The sequence below is a fragment of the Notolepis coatsorum genome (assembly GCF_963971535.1).
Source record: "Notolepis coatsorum genome assembly, chromosome: 9".
Taxonomy (NCBI): domain Eukaryota; kingdom Metazoa; phylum Chordata; class Actinopteri; order Aulopiformes; family Paralepididae; genus Notolepis; species Notolepis coatsorum.
The window spans coordinates 35029089-35046562 of record NC_140173.1 but is presented as its reverse complement, the minus strand read 5'-3'; the positions used below and the strand labels follow the sequence as shown (position 1 = coordinate 35046562).

The window sequence follows — 17474 nt, the reverse complement described above, 5'->3', positions numbered from 1 at the left end:
CGATGTCACCCCTGGAGCAGCGGGGAGAGGCAGCCTGGTCCCAGGATGCGCGCCGTGTAGGTGAAAGCTGTGGAGTCTCTGGTACGACAAAGACGGGCTTGAGTGATGTCCCCACGGGCACGTGGATCCCACAGCAGTGGGTGTAGACGGTTCTCTGCTTCCAGTAGCTTGGTGAAGAATGAAGAATAATAATCCTTGCCGGAAAAGTGGCACTGCGGGCGGGGTGTAAATCCCCCGTGGTGCTGCTGCTCCGGTGTAGATATCCTCCGGTGCGGTAGTGCACGGTTGACCTTGACGTTACTATACTATTAGCACGGGCAATAAGTGCTCTATGTAGACGCACAATTACTCACTCCACGTGGTCTTTGACTCGTAATGAAGGTTTACTAATAAATAGAGAACGATACGACAAACAGACGTATTAGGATAACACGAGGCTCTATCTTGGGGCAATGCGAGCCCGGCTCTGCCCACGTTGCGTAGTGGGTGAGACGTTGCTTGGATAACTGAACCAGACTGAACTGAAGGCGAACTGAAAAGGAACTGCAAGGGGGGTTCTACATTTCTTGCGCCCCATTTATATGTACCGTGGACAAATAGTGCCATTCTGCTTTCGGTAGCCGTATTAGTGGGCAGAAGCTGGGCATGTACAGACATATCTCGTCGGTACCTTTGAAGTCAGCTCGAGGGGGTAAGGCAGTGGCGCCTAGGGGATCGCTTCCAATAGGAGAACGAATATTATGGTCTGTCCTGCTACCAGGTAAAGGGATATTCCGTATATATTGTACAAGGAATATACAGGGGATATCAAACGATATGCAAATATTATACATGGGATCTCAGGCAATAAATATATATATTCGGTTTAATCTGACCCTTTGTAACAGCCGCCCCCTAATTAGTCCCACCTAATTAGCTAAGCAGGGACAGATTAACCGCACTGTCCACTACTCAATGTCTGTGAGGGGTCGGGCAGTTCACAAAGTCAGGGGTCATGGTCGTCATTAGGCGAGTCGGGGAGCCTTGGCGACTCTATCAGCCTCGCCACGGGTCGGTTGTAGATCCGCCCTTGGCCGAGCACTTCTGCCACTCTGACCTTTCCGTCGGCACCAGTGGTCACTTTGCTTACGCGGCCGGCCGGCCACGCAGCTCGGGGTGGTGACTGGTCCATGGTCATGACGACTGGACGGGATGAAGGGGGGCTTAGGAGGAAGCGGGCCTGAGACTGCTTTGATCTTTGCTTGGCTGTGCTTTCTCCTCCTCCGTCTGTTTCTCTTGTTCGCTCTGTACCCCGTGTGAGGAGGGGCCGGTCCCGGCCGCCCCGTCAAGGAGTCGCTTGGGGTGCTGGGTTCGAGGTCAGCTACGTCTGAAGCGCAGCTGAGGGGGATGGAGTTCCGAACTCCTTCTGGTACCCACGGTTCTCTCACGGGTCTCTCGCTTAATGTCAATAGCCTCTGCTGTATGGGGGAGAGGCCGGTGTCTTCTTCTGTCGCTCTGGAGTGGAGGCAGCTAGTGGCTGCTGTTCGGTTGAGAGAGTTAGCGAGGGGGCCTTGTAGTGTCCACCCAAGGCGGGTCTCGACTGCTGCAGGACAGCCTCGGGTTCCGGTATGGACCCGGTCTATCGGGACGATGAGGTCTGCATGGTCTGAGCCTATCAACAGGGTCGGGGTGGCGCCGTCTATGAGCGGGATAGGTAGTTGACGCAGGTGCACACATTCATCCATCAGCTGTGGGATGGGGTAGGTGTACTGTGATAGTCCTATTTCTTGGCTGGTGAAGGCATTTGTAATCCTATACCGTCGCTCTGGATGCCCGCTTGCTGCGATAGTGAAGGAGACATTCTCGCCCTTTATCGTCTTTAAATCTCTTCTTATTGTCCGAATCGTCATTTGGTTCTCGCTCCCCCGCAGTCCCAGCTGGGCCGCAGCGGACGCGAGCAGAAGGGTCTTCTCTGACCCGTCATCAAGGACGGCGTAAGTGTCCATGACTTTGTCCCCGTGGCTCAGGAGCACTCTGACCACTTTGAGGAGCACTCGGGGGGTCTCGCTGTGCTGGTCAATGTGGAGCACTCCTGTCTCGGGTGGTGACGTAGACTCTATATGGTACGAGTCGCACCTTGTCCGCCAGTGTCTGCCGTGGCAGTCGGGACACCAGGGAGCGGTCTGGTGGAACTTTGGTTCTGGTGCCACCGCCTCGGCGTGGTACATCACCGCGACGGGCCCACTCGGTTGTCCTGGCTGACGCTTGTTGATGTCATGCAGGACCTCCAGGTGGGTGCCACCGCACCTGCTGCACTTCTTTTTCAAGCGGCACTCAGCTGCTAGGTGGCTGCGCACGCAGCGGAAGCAGCGGCGGTGGTCCTTGACCCACTGGCTCACATCATCCGTGGTCAGCTTCTTGAAATCTTCGCACTGATGGAGCCGATGTTCTCCCTCACAGTACTGGCACTCAATCTTCCACTGGTCCTCTTTCGTCGAGGGGGTGTTGTGGTTGGAGTGCTGCGGTACTGCTTCGGCTTGGTGCATAACAGTCACCGATCTTCTTCCATCATTTATTCTCCTGGGTCCCTCTCTGGAGCTTGGCGTGCTCCGCCCGAAGGTGTCCAGTCGTAAGCTGCTGACCTCTCTCGCCAGGAAGTCGGCCAGATCAAGGAGGGATGGCTCGGGGCCGTCGGGGTCGCGGTAGTCCCTCTGCCGCCGAAAGCGCTCCTGTCTTGCGGGTGGCAGCTTCTCCAAAATCCTCTCAACGTTAGAGTTGGCGTATAGCTCATGCCTGCCCTTCTCCCGTTGCGCTCCCAGCATCCCTACCAGGGACTGCACTTTGATTGACAGGTCGTCTAGTGAGCGATTGTCTGTGGCTGGGGGTAAGCGGTCAATATGCCTTATCTCTTCTATTACGTAATCCCATATACGTCCATATCTCTGGTCCAGCGCCGCTAGGGCCGCTGTGTATGGTGTCGAAGAGGTGGCATAGGCCAGCGCTATATTGTGCGCTCGCGGTACTTTCAGGTGCTTCAGTAATATTGCATACTTGTGGCGTTCATCAGCGACATCCACCATCATTGTCTCTAGGCACATCCGGAGCTCCGTATACTGTGCTCGACTCTCATAGGCGAAGTCGGGAAATGACTGCGTGGCAATGTATGATGTCATGGATGACTGGCACATCGGTGAGCGTTGGGGGAGAGGCCTCCTAGGCGAGTCTCCTCTGGCGTGTCGTCTTGGGCTGGTACTTGGTGGGTACCGAAGGTCGGGTACCCAGGTGCTGTTCCTCGGGGCTGACGGTGCGTCAAACTCACCCGTGAGTGGAGTCGGGGGTTTGTAACGCAGGGCCTCGGGGCTGACTTCTGGGCTGTACTGGACCTCCTGGTCCTGAGTACGTTGCTGCTGGTCGGGGCTGTACTGGGCCTCCTGGGCCAGAGCACGTTGCTGCTGGTCGGCTTGACACTCCTCTTCCTCCTCCTCTCCCTCTGCTAGGACCTGGAGTCGTCTGTTCAGTCTCTCGGCGTGGTTCGGTTCTGTACCCCGGTTGCTAGGTCTCGTATGGACCGGCTGGGGAGGGGGTTCGGAGACGTGGACAGGATCCTCCTGTAGGCGGGGTCCCGGGTCGCTTCGTCTGGTAGGGGAATGTGTCCTAGACCCATGTCTTGACGACCTCTGAGAGCTCCGTGCGGAGTGAGGGGGTGTCGCCATGGCAACCAGTTTGTCCATTAGCTCCGCCTGCAGCCGGTCGCGCTCTGCCTCGCGCCGGGCATGGGCTGCGTCGCGCGCTGCTTCGCGCTGGGCATTGGCGGCGTCGCGCTGCGCATTGGCGCTGGCCTGGGCAGCGTTGCGCTGTGCGTTGGCGACGTCGCGCTGGGCATTGGCGCTAGCATGGGCGGCGTGGAGCTGTGCATTTGCGACGTCGGCGCGGCTTCTCTCGATGTTCTCTTCTGTCTGGAGGCGTCTGGTCTCCAGCCTTATGCGGTCGTCTTCGCTCCTTTGTTGCGCCTGGAAGCGCTCTCGCTCACCTGCGAAATGTTCGCGCTCGCACGTCTGTTGCGCTTGAAGTCGATCGCGTTCGGTGGAGGCTGCCAGGGTGGCGATGAGTGCCTGCAGCCAGCATCTTGTCCGCCTCGCTGGGGGAAGACGCCGTTCGGGGCGATCGGCTCCCGGCAGTACTGGTTGGAGATCCGTTCTCCTGTTGCGTACCGAGGAGATCCGTCTCCTGGGTGCGCGTCTCTTTAGGGTTGTCTTCCTCCCGGAGCTGATCGGGGGCTATTTCTTCTGTATTGTCTGGGGGTAAAGTCGTGTCAGTTCCCTCCTGGTCCCCACCGTGAGCTTGGTCAGTTACATTAGCACCCACTAGGGCCTCTGTGGTCGGGGTAACCTGGTTGTTAAGGTCAGACATAATTTTACTTTCTGCTTTTACCGCGTTTACCGTTCCTTTAAAGCTAGGTATTGGACTGACAGAGTATGCCTCTAGATAGGGAGGTGGCTGTCGTCTGCGCTGCGGGCGATCTAGCTTAGGAGAACCGTTTGTGGAGTGTTCGTCATCGGCCATGTCAATATTAATATTATATTAATATTACGCTGATTATTCTCCGGCTATCGAAGGACCAATTGTAACTGAGGGGTACAATTCCCTGACTGTATTAATCAAGTACTGATATCATTAAATCACTACCGTCTATGTACTCCTGGCCAATACTGTACATAAGTATATTAGATTAGATCAGAGGCGATGTCACCCCTGGAGCAGCGGGGAGAGGCAGCCTGGTCCCAGGATGCGCGCCGTGTAGGTGAAAGCTGTGGAGTCTCTGGTACGACAAAGACGGGCTTGAGTGATGTCCCCACGGGCACGTGGATCCCACAGCAGTGGGTGTAGGCGGTTCTCTGCTTCCAGTAGCTTGGTGAAGAATGAAGAATAATAATCCTTGCCGGAAAAGTGGCACTGCGGGCGGGGTGTAAATCCCCCGTGGTGCTGCTGCTCCGGTGTAGATATCCTCCGGTGCGGTAGTGCACGGTTGACCTTGACGTTACTATACTATTAGCACGGGCAATAAGTGCTCTATGTAGACGCACAATTACTCACTCCACGTGGTCTTTGACTCGTAATGAAGGTTTACTAATAAATAGAGAACGATACGACAAACAGACGTATTAGGATAACACGAGGCTCTATCTTGGGGCAATGCGAGCCCGGCTCTGCCCACGTTGCGTAGTGGGTGAGACGTTGCTTGGATAACTGAACCAGACTGAACTGAAGGCGAACTGAAAAGGAACTGCAAGGGGGGTTCTACATTTCTTGCGCCCCATTTATATGTACCGTGGACAAATAGTGCCATTCTGCTTTCGGTAGCCGTATTAGTGGGCAGAAGCTGGGCATGTACAGACATATCTCGTCGGTACCTTTGAAGTCAGCTCGAGGGGGTAAGGCAGTGGCGCCTAGGGGATCGCTTCCAATAGGAGAACGAATATTATGGTCTGTCCTGCTACCAGGTAAAGGGATATTCCGTATATATTTTACAAGGAATATACAGGGGATATCAAACGATATGCAAATATTATACATGGGATCTCAGGCAATAAATATATATATTCGGTTTAATCTGACCCTTTGTAACACAGTGCTTAGACCACTACACTACCCAGTGCTTAGACCTCTACACTACCCAGTGCTTAGACCACTACACTACCCAGTGCTTAGACCTCTACACTACCCAGTGCTTAGACCTCTACACTACCCAGTGCTTAGACCTCTACACTACCCAGTGCTTAGACCTCTACACTACCCAGTGCTTAGACCACTACACTACCCAGTGCTTAGACCACTACACTAACCAGTGCTTAGACCTCTACACTACCCAGTGCTTAGACCTCTACACTACCCAGTGCTTAGACCTCTACACTACCCAGTGCTTAGACCTCTACACTACCCAGTGCTTAGACCTCTACACTACCCAGTGCTTAGACCACTACACTACCCAGTGCTTAGACCACTACACTACCCAGTGCTTAGACCTCTACACTACCCAGTGCTTAGACCTCTACACTACCCAGTGCTTAGACCACTACACTACCCAGTGCTTAGACCTCTACACTACCCAGTGCTTAGACCTCTACACTACCCAGTGCTTAGACCTCTACACTACCCAGTGCTTAGACCACTACACTACCCAGTGCTTAGACCTCTACACTACCCAGTGCTTAGACCTCTACACTACCCAGTGCTTAGACCTCTACACTACCCAGTGCTTAGACCTCTACACTACCCAGTGCTTAGACCACTACACTACCCAGTGCTTAGACCACTACACTACCCAGTGCTTAGACCTCTACACTACCCAGTGCTTAGACCACTACACTACCCAGTGCTTAGACCTCTACACTACCCAGTGCTTAGACCTCTACACTACCCAGTGCTTAGACCTCTACACTACCCAGTGCTTAGACCTCTACACTACCCAGTGCTTAGACCACTACACTACCCAGTGCTTAGACCACTACACTACCCAGTGCTTAGACCTCTACACTACCCAGTGCTTAGACCTCTACACTACCCAGTGCTTAGACCTCTACACTACCCAGTGCTTAGACCTCTACACTACCCAGTGCTTAGACCTCTACACTACCCAGTGCTTAGACCTCTACACTACCCAGTGCTTAGACCACTACACTACCCAGTGCTTAGACCACTACACTACCCAGTGCTTAGACCTCTACACTACCCAGTGCTTAGACCTCTACACTACCCAGTGCTTAGACCTCTACACTACCCAGTGCTTAGACCTCTACACTACCCAGTGCTTAGACCTCTACACTACCCAGTGTTTAGACCTCTACACTACCCAGTGCTTAGACCTCTACACTACCCAGTGCTTAGACCACTACACTACCCAGTGCTTAGACCTCTACACTACCCAGTGCTTAGACCTCTACACTACAAACACACTAGAAAAACGATGCTCTTTCCTCTCTCGTTCTTTCCCTCACAGAGGTTGTCCTTCACCGTGAGCGCGGCGTCTCAGGCGGGCGGGTGGTCGGGCGAAGGCCCCTCTGGGATGGGCGGAGCCATGGTGAAGAAGGACGAGGAAGAGGAAGACTTTACGTTCGAGCAGCCCAGTCCCAAGAAGCAGAAGACCAGCGGTGCCTCCATGGGGCAACTGGACCGAGACCACAACATGACCTGGGACCTCGTGGAGGTAGGCTGGTGGGCAGAGACCACCTGGGACTAGGGCTGGGCGATTCTTGCTAAAATGTGAATCACGATTTTTCTCTCTAAGAATTGAGATCACGATTCTCTCACATGATTCTTATTTTTTCAATAAAATCATTTATTGTACTCTTTCTTAAACAGACAACATAACATACAAGTGCTTGACTTAAACTTAAACATAACATATATCAAAGTGCTTGACTTAAACTTAAGTCTCTTGTAACATACAAAATAACTCAAGTCAGAATCGTCATCATTTAAAAAAGTTTAATATTATTATAATTTTTTTAATAAAAAAAATCGTCATAATTTAGAAATGAGATTGCATAGGTCTATGAATCGAGATCGTGATTTTTTCCCGAATTGCCCAGCCCTACCTGGGACCTCGTAGAGGTAGGCTGGTGGACAGAGAGAGACCACACCATGACCTGGGACCTCGTAGAGGTAGGCTGGTGGACAGAGAGAGACCACACCATGACCTGGGACCTCGTAGAGGTAGGCTGGTGGACAGAGAGAGACCACACCATGACCTGGGACCTCGTAGAGGTAGGCTGGTGGAGCCTGAGCCTTGTACAGGGCTTTTAGAACCACATCCCCCTTTTCACAATTCATACATGTTATTCCTATAGTCTTAAGACAGTCTAAAGAAATATTAGTGACCATGAACAGCTCTTTCCCAAATCTAAAAACCAGAGTGCTAAAACTCAAACCTGTGATGTTATCAGTTACCGCCCAAGCCTACTTCACACATGCTCTCCCTGTGCTAAAAAACATAGAGAGAAGCTTCCAAGCGATGATGTCACTGGGATGTAAAATCTGGGGCTGCTCCATAGACAATGAACAACTTTATGGCGCCGTACAAAAAACCTCAATCTTTTTCATCTTTATCCTTAACACATTCGTGGCCAACCACGTATATATACGTGTTTTGGATCCAACGCTTGAGGGCCAACCACGTATATATACGTGTTAAGTTTTGCTTTTATTCCATTGTAATATCCTACTCAATGTCACAGAGTGGCACTGCATATTTACCCTACTCTTGGGATTCGGAAAAGTGCATTACCGGCCAGATCCTCGTAGGGGCGCTGTCTCGATAATGCAGTGTTCCCTGTTACAGACAGGTGTTTTTATTTATTTTCATCATGGGTGGACTTTTTTGTTAGCCTAAAGCTATGCCTGTAGCCGATCGACTGGAATAGTTTTTGCGACACGGAATTCAGTATGCAGTAAAGGAATATAGCATCAGCCAATGGACATATCGATCTACCAGATGGCGATCGATAACTGGGAAATCCTTTTTGGGATCCAACCGGCCCACGGTAAGAGCTTTTTCACGTAAATTTCATGCTGATCAGGCCTTGCTTTGATAGCCGACCAGCCGATCAGCGAATGAGGCTATGAGGCTAATGCCGTTATTGGTAATCAATAATCAGAAACGACGTCCCCCGCCCCCCCTTTCATGCATTCATGGTGGACCATGATACCGATAATATGCATTTTGAGTTTTAGCTATAGCTTGTGTATAGCCGAAACGCCATTCGATTCAACGTTATTAGCTTAGCGCCCTGTATCTCGCCTTCCAGGAAATACCTCAGAACATTGCGGTATATAGTTCATATTCACGACGCTATAAAATGGGAACGTATTGATGAAAAAATTATTTATTGAAGGGACGGTTTATAGTGTCAATTGACAATGACAATGGACAGATAGCAATAATATAAAGTATAGATTTAGCTCTACAAACAGCCTCACGCACAATGAAAGGTTGTAAGCTGGCCTTATAGAGTGAGATTAGACGGATCCCAGTGGCAGCAATATGCGGTCTAAAACGAAGGCCTTCAGGAAATCCGATTTTTAGGAGCATGCGTAAATTCTTGATTTCGTTATTTAAAATATCATAGAATAATGAAAACAGACCCAGTTTAAATGTATCAACCGAATATGGTATTTTTTTATTTACCACTGCACCAGGGCACCACCAAGACGTTCAACGCAGTGACGGAAGAACCACAAAAAAAAACTAATTATGCACAGCCCTCGGCATATACCTTGTATTATCCGTTTAGCTAATTGAATTACACTGTAGGCCTATACCTTTTTGCATACTGTTAATAAAGTATTAAATCGGTTGGAGGAAGATGGCCGACATGTGAGGTTGTGCAGCCAGAAGCTCAGCAAACAACTATCATAATTGAAGTTAATATACCATGTGAATGAATTAAACCTACGCTTAATTTTTATATATAACATTTTCCACCACTCGGCGAATCGAATTTAATCAGTTTATACACTAAACAGCGATGTCTACTCGACGTGGTGGGAGACGAAAAGGTGCCCAAACAAAAGTTATGGAGGCTGACGATAGCCGTGAGAGACCTGAAGATGACTCACTCTCCTCGGGGTCTGACACTGACACTACCCAAGGGCCGCCTGAGATTGATTCGAGGTCTGTGGATACGATTATGTCGGCTATTGAAACCCTTGGAGCAAAGATGGATACACAGACGGCCACTATCCATAAAGAAATAGCTTCGATCCGCCAAGAGCTACATACGACCGTCAGCGCTCTACAGTCTGCTAACTTGCATAATGCTAAACGCATTGACGACATATAGGGAAATGCTACAGAATGCAGCTCATCTATCACGGCTCTGGAAACTATAGTTGGACGGCTACAGTCGGATATGCGCACTTTGAAGGACAAATGTTTGGACTTGGAAGGCCGCAGCCGGCGCCAGAACATTCGCCTGATTGGAATCGAGGAGGGCAGCGAACGAGATGATCCACGACAATTCTGTGCAGCTGTGCTGAAGGAGATTTTGGACCTCGAGGATGCTCCACGGTTGGACCGTGGACACCGCACATTGGCACAGAAGCCACGGGATGGAGAGAAACCCAGGCCATTTATAATGCGGATTCACCATGGAGACGTCAAAGATCACATTCTCCGACTCTCAAATCAGAAGAAACAACTATTTTACAAGGGGAAGCGGGTATTTATCTTTCCCGACTACGCACCGGAGATTGCCAGGAAGCGGGCCGCCTTCACAGCGGTGAAGCGCCTTCTTTATGAATATGACAAACCAAACGTCAAATTCGGCCTCCGCTTCCCTGCCATACTCCGGATCACATTTAACGGATTGGAGAAATCATTCGAGGACCCCGATCTGGCCATGTCATACGTGAAAGAGAAGATTCGATCAACACCATGACATGAGTATGGTCAGGTAATGGCTGTATAAGCCACTATTTTACTTCGAATTTGAGAGACTATTGTTACCTAATTTAATGTAGATTACCACCTAAATTGTACCATATTCAAGTGTCCAGCAGATGGACCCAGACGCTCATTTTTGGACTTGAGTTACAGACCAGATAATGAAATCCATCTCTTTCTATTTTTTTTTTATTATCTATTTTTTGGTTCCAATCTTACGCATCGGGTCCTACTAAGTCTTATAATGTGGGACTATTTGTGAATACAAAAGGACACTGAACATTGAAATGCCTTCTGTTAAATTTATATAGATTTAGATAAAAACAAATTAAAAAAAGGGGGGGGGGTCCTTTTAATACCCCCTCTTCTCTCTCTGTTTTCCTAACTCTCTTTCTGAAGGTATCTTTTATTCTTTATTTTATTCTATTTATTTCTTTTCATCTCTTTTTCAAACTCCATGCTCCATGTATTATGGCAACTGGGGTTATTCGTTAATATAAAATACCACGGTAGTGACCAAAAATATATTTTCGGGTATCTTGACAAAGTATGGTACTGTAGGTTGCCTGTACTGTAATAGGGATATACCCTTTTCTTTTGTATTATTATTGTTTGCTTAGTTATGGGTTTGTGAAAGAGAAGATTCGATCAACACCATGACATGAGTATGGTCAGGTAATGGCTGTATAAGCCACTATTTTATTTTGAAATTGAGAGACTATTGTTACCTAATTTAATGTAGATTACCACCTAAATTGTACCATATTCAAGTGTCCAGCAGATGGACCCAGACGCTAATTTTTGGACTTGAGTTACAGACCAGATAATGAAATCCATCTCTTTCTCTCTTTTTTTTTTATTATCTATTTTTTGGTTCCCATCTTACACATCGGGCCCTACTAAGTTTTATAATGTGGGACTATTTGTGAATACAAAAGGACACTGAACATTGAAATGCCTTCTCTGTTAATATTATATAGATTTAGATAAAAACAAATTTAAAAAAAGGGGGGGGGTCCTTTTAATACCCCCTCTTCTTTCTCTGTTCTCCTAACTCTTTCTGAAGGTATTTTTTATTTTTTTTATTTTATTCTATTTATTTCTTTTCATCTCTTTTTCAAACTCCATGCTCCATGTATTATGGCAACTGGGGTTATTCGTTAATATAAAATACCACAGTAGTGACCAAAAATATATTTTCTGGTATCTTGACAAAGCATGATACTGTAGGTTGCCTGCACTGCAATGGGTATCTTTTGTATTATTATTGTTTGCTTAGCTATGGGTTTGTGAAAGAGAAGATTCGATCAACACCATGACATGAGTATGGTCAAGTAATGGCCGTATAAGCCACAATTTATTTTTTATTTTACTTTTTCATCTCTTTTTCAAATTCCATGCTCCATGTATTATGACAACTGGGGTTATTCGCTAATATAAAATACCACGGTAGTGACTAAAAATATATTTTCGGGTATCTTGACAAAGCATGGTACTGTAGGTTGCTTGTACTGTAATAGGGATATATCCTTTTTCTTTTATATTATTGTTGTTTGCTTAGCTAAAGGTTTGTTTAGGTTAGCCTGGTAGGACCAGGGTTCCATTGAGGTCTAGAGAGAAGCTACAAAAGCTTGGGCTTTTTTTGGTTGTCCTAGAGATGACATGGGGGGATATTGGGGAGGGGGGGTCAATGTGTTGTTATCTATGGGGCCTTTCTCACTTAACTATTGGGGTTCCGTTCCATTCCGTACCGTCCTCATTCCGGGTTGGATGCGAACTTCCCCCCTCCCTCTCCCCCCTCTAGTTTGTGTACACACTCAGTCTTGGTTCGTTCCGGGTTCTGTTTACGGTTTGCTTTTTGAGCGTTTACACTTGCCGTAGGCGATGATGTAGTGTAGATGCTCGTGACAATTATATTACATGTCATTGATCTACTGGTCGACCACGGCCGACTGGTTGGGCACCACTGGTCTAATAGAAATAAATGCATTCAAACAAGAAACTAATGTATAGAAATAGCATGGCAAACAAAAATTGCCAGGCCTAATGCGAGCCAGAAGTGCTGTGCTTTGTAACGTGGCTTCATGTTTTCATCCACTGAGCTGTGAGGTTCCACATGCTTGTTTTTGGTTGAGGTCTGAACTCTCAAATTGCCCATAAATATCGTTTTTGTGGGTATTGTCCAGTGTGGTTTTATCTGCCCAAAATTCAAGCAAGCAAGCAAGTAACAACGTTGTGTGTGTCACGCCCCCCGCTCCCACGGCCCGATTCCGAAACCACTTAATCCAACCGGTCCAGGTTCAGCGGGGGGTAAAACGAATCAGCGCCGGCTCGATCCCAAAAGAGGTGTGCCCGTCTGAGTGAGAACACTCCCCCCCGTTCCCGGGAGCAGTGATTCGATCCCAATACGTGAGTGAGAAAGGCCCCTAAGTTCTGTTTTTTTTTTGTCTCTGTTTCACATCTTCTCTTGCTCTGAGGTCACACAACTGTTCTTTTTTCATACATTTTACCTGTGCAAATGTGTATACAGGGTTTTTCATATTTTCTCCAGTGATTCAGGATGGTGACACCCTCCACTACAACCTCGAAAGTTAAGGGTTGCCAAGTCAACCTTATCAGTTGGAATGTCAAAGGACTGAACCGTCCACTCAAGTGTACTAAGGTATTGTCTCATCTTTTGCACCTTAAGGTGAATATAGCTTTTCTTCAAGAAACGCATCTGAGAAATGCATCCCACTTGAGAATTAAGAGAAATTGGGTTGGTCAATTGTTCCATTCAACATTTAACAATACAGCACGGGGTGCTGCGATTCTCATTCATAAATCTACCCCATTTATTGTCTCAAGTGTAAACACTGATCCACAGGGTCGCTATGTGGTAGTGGTGGGCTCATTATATAATACCCCTCTAATTTTGGCAAATGTATACGCCCCTAATTGGGATGATAGTACATTCTTCAAAAAATTCCTTTACTCCTTGCCCAATGTAGATACGCATCAGCTGATCCTTGGGGGAGATATGAATACCACAATGGACCCGGTGTTAGATAGATCTTCAATAAGATCCCGTGTTATATCAAAATCCTCTGTGGTCCTAAAATCCTACTTGGAGTTATATGGTGCTGTTGATGCTTGGCGATCTCTCTATCCATTAGCTAGACAATATTCTTTCTTCTCTCCTGTCCACCAAACGTATTCACGGATTATTTTTTTGTTGATCAAAAACTGTTTCCTAATGTTAAGACCTGCACATATAATCGCATAGTAATTTCGGATCACAGTCCCCTTACTTTAGAGCTCAACTTTCCAAACCAGCACTCGGCTTACACGTGGCGCCTTAGTCCTCTACTACTGTCAGATAACGGTTTTGTCCAACATATTTCTGCAAATTGACATTTTCCTTGAAACAAATATGACTGCTGATGTAACATTCGGCACTATTTGGGAGAGCTTAAAGGCATTTCTACGGGGCCATATAATTTCGTATTATTCGTTTATCAGAAAGCAGAAAGAAAAGCGCTTAACTGAACTAGCAGATCTCATTAAGAAGCTGGATCAGCAGCACTCAATGGCACCATCGCCAGACCTTTATAAACAAAGACTAAACTTACAAACGGAATTCAATCTACTCTCCACTAAGCAGACGGAACAGCTGATGCATAGATCCAGACAGTCATGGTATGAGCATGGGGACAAACCATCCAAGATTTTAGCTCACCAAATTCGTAAATCGGAGGCTTTGCACATGATCCCTGAAATTGAAACCCAATCTGGACACCCCTCTAAGGACCCTAAAGTAATAAATGAGAGTTTCCAACATTTCTATTCGAAACTTTATAATTCGGACTCGTTAAAAAACCCTGAAGTGTTTGATGCATTTTGTGAGGGCCTGGTGTTTCCAACTTTGGGGGACGATGACAGAAGTGAACTTGATCAGCATATCACCTCATCAATGCAGTCTGGTAAATCACCCGGTCCAGATGGCTTTCCGGCGGAATTTTTTAAGGTATTTAGTGACAAATTGTCTCCGCTCTTGCTGGACATGTACTCGGAATCCTTCGACTCGGGATGCCTGCCTCCTACTCTCCAGCAAGCGACAATTTCACTTCTGTTAAAATCAAACAAGGACCCATTGCAATGTTCGTCGTATCGCCCAATATCACTTTTGAATGTCGACTGTAAAATACTATCTAAAACTATAGCTCTCAGACTAGAACATGTGTTACCTTCTATGATATCCCCGGATCAGACAGGATTTGTAAAGGGCAGACAGGGCTTCTTTAATTTGCATAGGCTATTTAATATTTTATATACCCCTTCACCCTCGACACCTGAGATTGCTCTGTCATTAGATGCCGAAAAGGCGTTCGATAGGGTGGAGTGGGACTATTTGCTTTTTACTCTTGGAAAATTCGGTCTAGGTCAGGGGTGGGCAATTATTTTTCCCGGGGGGCCGAATGAGCAACTGAAAATATGTTGGGGGGCCGGGCCAAAATTCCAAACTCAATTATGCATAATATACATTTTATTTCTATATAAAAAGCAGTAAATGGCATTGTTTTGACCCCTGGTAAGAGTGTATGTTATTATTTGGCAATTAAAAGGTGAGGTTAGCTTTCAAAAATATCATTTATTCAAATAGAATTTATTTCCAAAATGATAAACAAAATGTGAAACATTAATAACAAAGGGCATTTTGAGTTTCATATACTATTGAAACAAGGATTTTCTTAGCTTTCTAAAGACATCACATCATCTTATAGCAAAAATAAACAAGACATGTCACTGAACTGTGTAAAGAAAAGTGTCCCAGTTTTGTAGCCTTTTTTACTTTACATGCCTATATTAAACATTTAATGTTTTCAGAACTGTGCAAAAAAAAGAAAAAAAAGGATCAAGTGTCCCATTTCACTTGTTATATTTCCACATTTTAGTGTTCTTCAGTTCTTTTTTTTCATTCAGTGTGAGAAATCCAGTCTCTGTTGAGCTTTAACAAGTCCATCAAAGTCAGGTTGCATGTCTGAGGTGGAGATGCGAAGCACAGCTGCCAGATGTTCATCAGTGAGAGAGGATCTGTACCTGGACTTGGTAAACGTCATGACTGAGAATGTCTGTTCACATACTGTATGTAGGTGGATCCAAAGAGAACCAACATCTTCTGAGCATGTCTCCTAAGCGTATACTGTGCGTGTGAACGTTGACATGAAAAAAAAAAAGTAAAAAAAAAAAAAAAAAAAATATTAAATAAAAATATCTTTTTTTATTTTTTTTTTATTTTTTTTTATTATCATGTAATCTTTCGCGGGCCGGTCAGAATCATCCCGCGGGCCGGATCCGGCCCGCGGGCCGTACAATGCCCAGGTCTGGTCTAGGTGAAAGGTACATTTCGTGGGTAAGGCTCTTGTATAACTCGCCCATGGCCTGTGTCAAGACAAACAATGTATGTTCCCCTTATTTCCCACTGAATCGTGGAACCAGACAAGGATGCCCATTGTCCCCTCTCCTGTTTGCAATTTCTATAGAACCTTTAGCTATGAAGTTGCGAGCGGAAGACAGGATCAGGGGAATCCATAGGGCTGGCCTAGAACACAAATTATCCCTCTATGCTGACGACCTGTTACTTTATGTGTCTGACCCTTTGGAATCGCTTCCCCATGCTCTTACCATTTTCAGAGATTTCGGCTGTATCTCTGGATATAAATTGAACATGCATAAAAGCGAGTTGTTAGCCATTAACAGTGAAGCTGAGGAGATCTCATTTGAGGCATTTCAATTTAAGGTAGCGGATCATTTGACTTATCTAGGCATCAAGGTCACTCGCTTACATAAAAATCTATACGAGAAAAATTTCGCACCACTCCTGGAGCGTATTAAATCAGATCTTCAAAGATGGGATAGGCTTCCCTTATCACTAATTGGTCGTGTTAACGTTGTTAAAATGAATGTCCTGCCCAAATTTTTATATATCTTTCAGTGCGTCCCAATTTATTTACCGAAAACAATTCTTTAACACACTAGATAAACAGATTTCGGCATTCATTTGGAATGGCAAACTTCCAAGGATTAGGAAGCCATTTTTACAAGAGGCGAAACGGTCAGGGGGGCTGGTCTTGCCAAATTTTCAATTTTATTATTGGGCAGCAAACACACGCAATATTCTTTACTGGATGGGGGATCGGTCGACTGAGACTCCAGCGTGGTTGCATATTGAGTCCTCCCACTGCGGAAAAACCTCATTGCAAGCTTTGATTAGCTCAGCTCTTCCGTTAAAATTGGATGCATACCGACATAACCCGATCACTCTTAGAATCTGGATACAATGTAGGAAAAGGTTCGGTCTACAATCAATGTCGTCTCGGGCACCAATCCCTTGCAATCATATGTTCCCACCGTCCCTATTGGACTCTGCTTTTAAGATCTGGAGCAATAAGGGTATATCTAGTTTTAAAGATCTGTATATTGACAATGTTTTTGCCTCATTTACTCAGCTGACTCAAAAGCACGACATCCCCCGGACTCATTTCTTCCGCTATATGCAAATTCGTGACTTTGTACGCAACAGATATCCTACATTTCCCAACATGCCTGAAAAAACAACTTTAGATGAATTTCTAGATGTTAATGTATATAGAAGGGGAGCGATTGGAGTATTGTATGATATATTGTCGACCCTATATTCCCCCTCTCTCACTATTATCAAATCACATTGGGAGGATGATCTGTCTGTAGAATTTTCGGATGAACAATGGCAATCTATTCTCTGGAATGTTCACTCTTCCTCAATATGTGCCAGACATGGGCTCATACAGTTTAAGGTGCTACACTGTCTACATTTCTCAAAGTAGAAGTTGGCTAAGTTTTATCCAGGGACATATCCTTTGTGCAATAGGTGCAAGACGGTGACGGGTTCTCTCGTTCATACATTCTGGACGTGTCCAAATTTATATAATTATTGGACATCTATATTTGATACTTTTTCTGCAATATTTGGAACCAAAATTGACCCTTCCCCTATAATCGCAATCTTTGGAGTGACACCAGAGGATATACCCAT

General features: G+C 46.4%; 1 protein-coding gene across 1 annotated transcript in view; it reads left to right on the top strand.

The window, feature by feature from the left end:
* LOC311234582 (S1 RNA-binding domain-containing protein 1-like) overlaps positions 1-17474 on the top strand; it is a gene marked incomplete at its 3' end in the record, with an annotated part of 152320 nt that overhangs the window by 6478 nt on the left and 128368 nt on the right. The window contains exon 4 of the mRNA XM_084321829.1: positions 6977-7183. Within this exon, the coding sequence (XP_084177955.1) occupies positions 6977-7183 (207 nt within the window). The remainder of the gene's footprint in view (positions 1-6976; positions 7184-17474) is intronic.